At 49.6% G+C, this 7,750-nt stretch overlaps 1 protein-coding gene across 1 annotated transcript; it reads left to right on the top strand.

Moving 5' to 3' along the window:
* The first annotated feature begins 101 nt into the window (after nucleotides 1-101).
* LOC306967787 (protein FAM222B-like) lies at nucleotides 102-6,825 on the top strand. Its single transcript, XM_079562970.1, has 3 exons — nucleotides 102-240; nucleotides 3,024-3,147; nucleotides 4,072-6,825. Exons 2-3 carry the CDS (start codon nucleotides 3,069-3,071, stop codon nucleotides 6,480-6,482), a joined length of 2,490 nt encoding a protein of 829 aa, XP_079419096.1. The 5' UTR covers nucleotides 102-240; nucleotides 3,024-3,068; the 3' UTR covers nucleotides 6,483-6,825.
* The last annotated feature ends 925 nt before the right edge of the window (nucleotides 6,826-7,750 follow it).

The raw sequence follows: 7,750 nt of genomic DNA, 5'->3' as shown, positions 1-7,750 counted from the left end.
TGTACGAATGTATAAATCTCATTCAGGCGTTCCTCTCGGACACCTGCAGCAGAGCGGGGGTCCTTCTGCCCTGTGTGTGTGTGTGTGTGTGTGTGTTTTTTTACTTCAGTGCCGTAGCCCCATGTAGCCCTCACAGCGGCACCACATCTCCAGGTCGGGGATGTTTTTCATCGGCTAAAGTCTCATCTGGGCCACTTTTCCACCGAAGATGAAGCGGCCCTTCCCCTGACGGCGCGCGGAGTGAGTATGCGCGCTCCTGACCCGCTCCGGCCCGGGCTGGAGGAGTTTCAATGGGGCTAAAGTGTGAGCAGCTGGCCTGTTCCCAGCACAAAGAGACTCCTATGAGCTGTAGCTAACTTTGGGCTCCGTGTAACAACCCGGCCACCGGGGTCCAGCTCCGGCGATAACAGCTGTGACGCACGACCGAGGCTGTGGCGTCGTGCGTTTGAACGTGGACTTTTGAGGATGACTCGGAAGCAACATTGGTTAACTTCATCCTACACAGTGCTAGTGCTGGACAGAGATGCCCAATGAATCGCAATCGAATCACAATTGCAATTTGAACAGCCCCGATCTGTAGTTCGCAGACTGTGCCTCTTTCATGGCACTGCCTTCCTTTTTACGCCTCGTCCTCTCTCTTCTAATGTCGACACAGTGATGCTGATCTTCATGTTAAAACACAGTGCCTGTCATGTTGCTGGGATAAGTTCTTTTCCCCAAACCATGCAGGGCTGAGTGTGGGAATGGTCATTGTCTGCACAGTCATGTCTGGAGTAAAGGTCATTTTCTGTGCGCTCTCCGCCTGGTCCAGGACCTGAGCGTCAGTCTTTCCCCCTCGTGACACCTGGGGCTGTTCTTGTGATGGGAATGATTTATGTGGAGTCCCTTTCTATAAAAGATCCATTAAAACTACAGGCGCGGTTTTAGATTTATTTATGTATTGGTCAGGTTTGAATTATTCAGACTTCTTTAGATGGATAACATCAGTATTGATTATCATTTATTTCAGTGAAGCAGCTCTTTTAATGATGAAATGTTGGGCAGGAAAGTTGTTTTTAATGTCATTTTTAAGCAGCTGACCGGAAGTGACCTCGATACTGCGTTTTTCATGTGCTCCTCTGTTGCAGGGTTGCCAGGTCTGCAGTTAAACCGCTGAATTTGGCAGTTTTTAAGCCATTCCGTGGGTGAAAAAAACTGTCCGCTGGTTTTTGCCTTGTTGTTTTCAAAGTAAAATGAGCTGTTTCTGTCTTATTTTTGATCAAAAGCACTGTTGTGAGAGACAAAATGTCAAATCCAAGGCTCTGTTAGCTGATTTTTCCCCATGGGAGGGAGATTGGGGCGGTTTCCCATCATCGCAGGAGCACATGGGCTCTGTTAACTCGCAAATAATGTATGTCCGTGGGTTTTCCGCAATTTTTCAGATATTTTTGGCGAGTTTGACTGCACAGACCTGGCAACCCCGCCCAGATGGGAAATGCACATGAATGCTCACTCAACTGGCGCAAATCAACACGAGCTTCCCGACTTCCAGACTGCAGAAATCAGCTGATAGTTCTTTTATTGTCTAAACTGAGCTTGTTAGTTGAACTTTGCTACTTTCATCTTTTGTAGCTGTGTTTACCAACTATTTCTGTCGTTGTCCTCGGAGTAACAAACTTGTGAGTGCCCGACATTAATGCTAGCAAAAAGTAAAATTTAGGCGATATTTTGTAAAAACTCTCACACTACCGTTTAGCTTTTCAGATGCTATGCTCACAACATTTAAATGATTAGCTGAGCTAAGTGCTAATCAGTGATAAACTACCCTTTTATTGGATGACATCAAAGTCCACATAAAAAGAACAAACCAGCTGGGGCAGCAGTGCCACATGAGCGCAGAGGTCAAGCACACACATGCGTTTATTTCCCATTGAAATAACTTGGTTGGCACAGTTTACAATCTATCGCCTCTGTCTATGTCACTTCCTGTTAGTGTCCATTAAGGAAGTGAAACTATAAACATCACAAAAACGGTCACACTAAAGATAAATGGGTAAAATATGTGTCTAATGTGCCACATGCCCTTTAACTGAGAGTTAGTTTGGAGGCACGGGTTTACATATAAAAATGTCATTTCTCATTGTGGTACAAGTACTTCTGGTGATACATTTCACCCACTGAATACAATAACATACATCGATACTCTTGAATCAAATTGAAATAATAAATAGTCATCCACTCATTTACTGGATTTTTCAGTTTCAGCATATTGTCGAAGTTGGGACTTAAACCCTCATATTGCTGAAGACAGAACTGTGTTCTGCCACATACAGGAGTCTTCCTCACTATGCTTTGGCTTTTGACTTAGGAATTACTATTTTATTGGCTTTAAAGAAGAACCAAGTAACTTGTGTATTTTAATAAATCCTTTCCGTAGTCCCTCTGGGGGTAATACAAGTGTTGATGGGATGATTGGGGGGTCTTTCATCTCCCCCTGGTGTCTCTGGAAAACCAAACTTGCAACTTTCCCTGCTCCGACATGGAAGCGCAATACACACTAATAGAATCACGAGGAAGAAGCTAACAGGCAAAGCTAACTGCGGCTAGCTCAACTTTAGCAGTATTTACAGCCAAGTTTGAGTGAAAAAAAATGATCTCCATTGGGTTGTGGCACAATGTACAATATCCCTTTGTCCCTGTATCTTTTCTGTCAGCGTAGGATTTACTCTTACGGACTATTAATCAGTAAATTAAAAACCGCAACACCTGCAGTGGCGCTTTTGGCCTCTAGGGGCATGAGTTAAACCCATCGCAGAAACCGTTCAAAAGATCCAGTTTGGGCATGAACGTCTGATCCCTCGACCCACGTGTGCCCCCTCCTCGTTGTGCACAGGGTGTTGTTGATTTCCTCAGATGTGTGTGTGTGTGTGTGTGCCCTGTCCGTCTGTCTGTCCGTCAGTTTGTATTACAACCTTGTATGAAAAGCGCTTTATAAATAAAGTTTTGATTGATTGATTGATTGATGTGTGCCGTGTTGTCCTCAGTGTGGTGAGAAGCCCGAGTTCATGTGTCGATAGTGGACCCCTGACATGCTGGCCTGTCTGCCGGCGCCTGCATACCCTGTCACCCCTCTTCTGTGCCTGCAGATGAACACTGGACCACCGAGATGTAAGTGTTTGTCTTCTTTAGCTGATGTGACCTGTTCAATTGAGACATTTCAGTTACGTATGCACCGATCCGATACTGGTATCAGATATCGGAGCCGATACTGGAAAAATACCATATCGGGTATCGGCTCCAAATATCCAACCCTGAACTGACACCAGTTTTGGCTCTCACTGTCTTAAAAATACAGTTTACTGGGACAGAAACGATACAAATGCCTGAAGTGGCTTAATAAAATAAAATAACCACCGCTGTGTGAAGTGTTTGCATTTTAATTGAAGAAATACAGTGGGGAGAAAAAGTAAGTATACCATCTGGAATTCCTCTCATTTTTGCCTAAATTGGTCACAAATGTGGTCTGATCTTCATCAAAATCACAGGAATGATTAATCAGTGTCTGCCTGAAATAATACTAATAATATTTGGGTAGAAGTCATTTCTGTGATTTTGATGAAGATCAGACCACATTAAGTGACCAATTTAGGCAGAAATGTGAGGAATTCCAGACGGTGCGCTTTTCTTGCTACTGTGACACAAAACACTTAATGGGAGTTGTTTATATTAATGTAACCTAAAGCCTGTCATCTACCCAATGATATTTAGTGTATAAATGTCCAGTGATCCTTGTTAAATCTGTTAGTTTATCAATCGATATAATTGATCTGTAACATGACCATAAATTATGACTTTGTTGATCTTACAATGGATAAGAGTCAATCAAATTTTTCACTCAGAGTAAATATCGGATAAATCGGCAGATACTCTGGATTGGTGCATCTCTAATTTCAATACTGCGTTATTGGACATTTGAACCAATGTTTTGATTTATATGCAATTGTATAACCTAAAAAACATTCCTCCAGTTTGTGTTAAATTTTAGGATAGGATTACTGTGGCATGTTAACACTTCCGGTATGTGTCTTTCAGGGGAAACCACACAGAAGATGAGATCGCCGAGCTACCCCAGCCCCGCCGAGTTGGATGCATATGCTAAAAAAATAGCCAACAATCCTCTGACCATCCAGATCTTCCCTAACAGCGTCAAAGTCCCTCAGAGGAAGCACGTCCGGCGTACAGTCAACGGTCTGGACACGTCCTCTCAGCGCCACAGCCCCTACTCCTCTCAGCTGAGTGCCAGTGCGGGCCTACTGGCGGTGCTTCGAGCTCCTCTCAAAGAGTCTACAGTCACTCGCGCCCGCGGCCCCCACAAAGCAGCCATGAACCTCCACAATGGCCCCTATGGCCCTCAAGGCACTCTGAACAGCACACACATGCAGGTCCCTTCGCAGCAGGCTCCCCTCACACCCTCCATGGGCCTCCAGCACACCCTGCCACAGAGCACGCCTCACCCCCCAGCCCTGCAGCACAAGGGCCTGTCCCACCCAGGGCTCCCGCAGCGGCAACAGAGCCTGTCCCAGCTGCCAGCAGCCCAGAGGCCTGCGTACCCTCATGGACTCCAGAGACAGCAGAGTGCTCCCCTTCCCCAACCATGTGTGCCTCCAGCTCAGCACGCACCCACCCTCCTCCACACGCTCAGGCACCATGACCCCGGCCCCCCGAACACTCCTCACCACGGGCCCCCTAACCCTTCTCACCAGGGTCCCCCAAACCCCTCTAACCCTCCTCACCACAGGCCCCCGAACCCTCCTCACCATGGCCCCCCTAACCCCGCTCACCACGGCCCCTCAAACCCCTCTCACCACGGCCCCCCAAACCCCTCTAACCTCTCTCACCACGGACCCCCTAACCCTCCTCGCGGCGGCCCACGGACAGCTCTCGGACTGCAGACACAAGATGTTCACCACATGCCTCAGCTCAACATGGCACACCTTCAGACCCTCCCTCAAACTATGTCCACTGTAGGACCACCCACAGCCCCAGGAGGACCACAGCCAGCCACCTCAAGAGCATCTCAACAAGGCCACCCCAGAGGACCCCAACCAGGAGGACCCCAAACAGGGCCCCCTGGAGGACAGTATTTAGGCCCCCCTGGACCACAACAAGGGCCCCCCAGAGGAGCCCAACCAGGAGGAGCCCAACCAGGGCCCCCAAGAGGAGTCCAACCAGTTGGAGCCCAACCAGGAGGAGCCCAACCAGGCCCCCCTGGAGGACAGTATTTGGGCCCACCTGGACCAAATCCAGGGCCCCCAAGAGGAGTCCAACCAGGCACCCCTGGACCACAACCAGGTGGAACACAACAAAGGCCCTTCAGAGCGCCCCAACCTGGGCCAACTGGAGGACTACAGTCTACCCCTGCTGGACTACAACTTGGAGGACTACAAACGGGACCACAGGAAGGACCACATCCATGCCCCCCAGGATCTCTACCAGGAGCAGCTCAACAGGGCCCTTCCAGAGGACCCCACCCAGACTCCCCTGGAGGAGCTCCTTTCCTGGGCGACGCCGTTCAGCAGCCCTCCTTGGGTCCGTTCGGCCCTCGGAAACTGCCCGATGCAGATGCGCCCCCTAACGTGACGGTGTCCACCTCCACCATCCCGCTGTCCATGGCGGGCAGTCTGAACCAGAGCCGGGCCGGGGACCTCAGCAGTATCGTTCTCCAGATAAACCAGCTGTGCCAGGCGCGGGCTGGCCTCGGCGGGACCTCTGTGTGCGAGGGACAGATCGCCAACCCCAGCCCCATCAGCCGTAACCTGCTGATCAACGCCAGCTCCAGAGTGGCCCACCCCCTTGCTGCTAGCCACGCATCTGGCTTCCACATGACCGCAGGCCCGGACAAAGTGCACGCTCACCCCCTCGGCCTCCAGCTGACCTCTCAGCCCAGTATGAGTGCTCCTAACGGGCTGCAGAGCTTTCACAGTGAGGTGGAGAAGGGCCAGAGCCTCATGCAGCGCTCCTGGGCCCACCACCAGCTGGCTCACATGCAGCAGCCTCCAGAGGGCGCTCATCCTTGTAAGGCCCCACGGCTGGAGCCCCCGGCCGACTGCAGCTTTGCCCCTCCTCAGAACCTCAGCTACACCCACAAAGTGCCCAGCTCTGCTCAGGGTTTCCCCTTCAAACACCAGGAGAACTCTCGCGCTTCACCTCCTCTCTGCTCTGGGACCTCTCTGCCTTATATGGACAGTCAGTACCTGCAACAGGCCTGGGGCCCGCCTCAGGAGGGGCCCCGGGTTGGCCTCTCAGAAAGATTTCCTGGGCAAAAGTACAAACTGGGGAAGGAGGACCCAGGGGTCCAGCCCAAGCTCCTGCCTAACATGGACTTCCTGCCAGGGAACTTCCAGATGCCTCGCTTTGGGGACCAGAGTGTGGATATGCGGGCCCCCAGACAGGAGCCTGGTCCCGGGGGGCCTCTGCACGGACACCACCCTGGGTACAGATGAATGTCCGAAGCTCAGGGCCAGTTTAGGATTTTCCAAAGCCACTGTGCTGCTGTACGCTGAAGAGGCCACGCAAATGATCCGCTTCTGCTCTGTAAAGTGGAGGCATCGCTCCATTCTATATCCTCCTCACCAGGACATATCCCTTTCCTCACTCTCATATTTCTCACTGAGTATTAGCACATACTGTGGTTCAGGTGCACTAATATTGGACTCGTAGATGAAGGTGTGGTTGTGGCCTTACACTGTTCACAGCATGATGTCAGTGTGTAACAATGCTACACTTGTGACTCAGCCTGTGATGCAGTGACAGCTGCTGGACACACGCGTCTGGACACACGCGTCTGGACACACGCGTCTGGACACACGCATCAGGACACACGCGTCCGGACACACGCGTCCGGACACACGCGTCCGGACACACGCGTCCGGACGCACGCATCAGGACACTGTGATTGGAGACAACACTGTTTCACTGAGGAGAAAGTTGTAAATAATTCTGCATTTGGAAAGAAAAGCAGTTTTCTCTTCAAAAAGCCTTAAATGTTGGTTAAACTACTGAAGAACTACTTGAGATTCTGAAAGGACCACCATGGCTTTGGAGGGTGAGGGCTGTTACTGCTCCCCTCTTGCCTCCGCTCAGCGTGGGCCTCGGAACCCACTGCCTCTTATTGTAAAAGTGAATGACTTTAAGGACACACTTTTAATGCTTGATTAACCTGACAAAGAATGTTCCAACACTGTGCATTCTTTCCAGTACTGCGTAGTACGTTCCCTCGTGTACTCCCAGTACACGTACACCTGCTAAGGGCACTCTTCACATATCTTCTTTCTCTTGTTTTTCTGGTTCAGAGTTTGTTGGTTTGGTGGATATGTTACACACTAGGGCTGGTGACTGTTAAAGGACATGTGATTTACTACACATTTTTCTAGGGATTCACCCATCCGATACCGGAAAAAAATACAATATTGGATATCGATACCAAATATCCGATACTGCACCAATATCTGTATTGGCTCTCACAGTTTATAAAAGACAAGTTTCACCTACAAGTTCAGCAATCCTTGTTTAATGTTTTTCCAGCACACTTCATCGATAGTTGATCTGTAACGTTGCAAGATAAGACTTAATTGATCTCACACTGGAGAAAAGGGACTTTATTGACTTTATTTCACTCATAGCTTTAATAAAGCCTCTAGGTATTGGTTAATATCGGATATTGGCAGATACTCAAACCCCCAGTATCGGTATCAGAAAGAAAAAACCTGGA

Source organism: Gobius niger, assembly GCF_951799975.1.
Source record: "Gobius niger genome assembly, chromosome: 1".
Lineage (NCBI taxonomy): Eukaryota > Metazoa > Chordata > Actinopteri > Gobiiformes > Gobiidae > Gobius > Gobius niger.
This window is presented reverse-complemented; position numbering and strand designations above follow the sequence as displayed.

Excerpts from the sequence above, each read along its gene's own strand:
- LOC306967787 (XM_079562970.1), top strand. The coding sequence starts at position 3,069 with ATGCTGGCCTGTCTGCCGGCGCCTGCATACCCTGTCACCCCTCTTCTG. Across the intron at positions 3,148-4,071 it reads GAACACTGGACCACCGAGAT|GGGAAACCACACAGAAGATG; the intron begins GTAAGTGTTTGT and ends TGTGTCTTTCAG.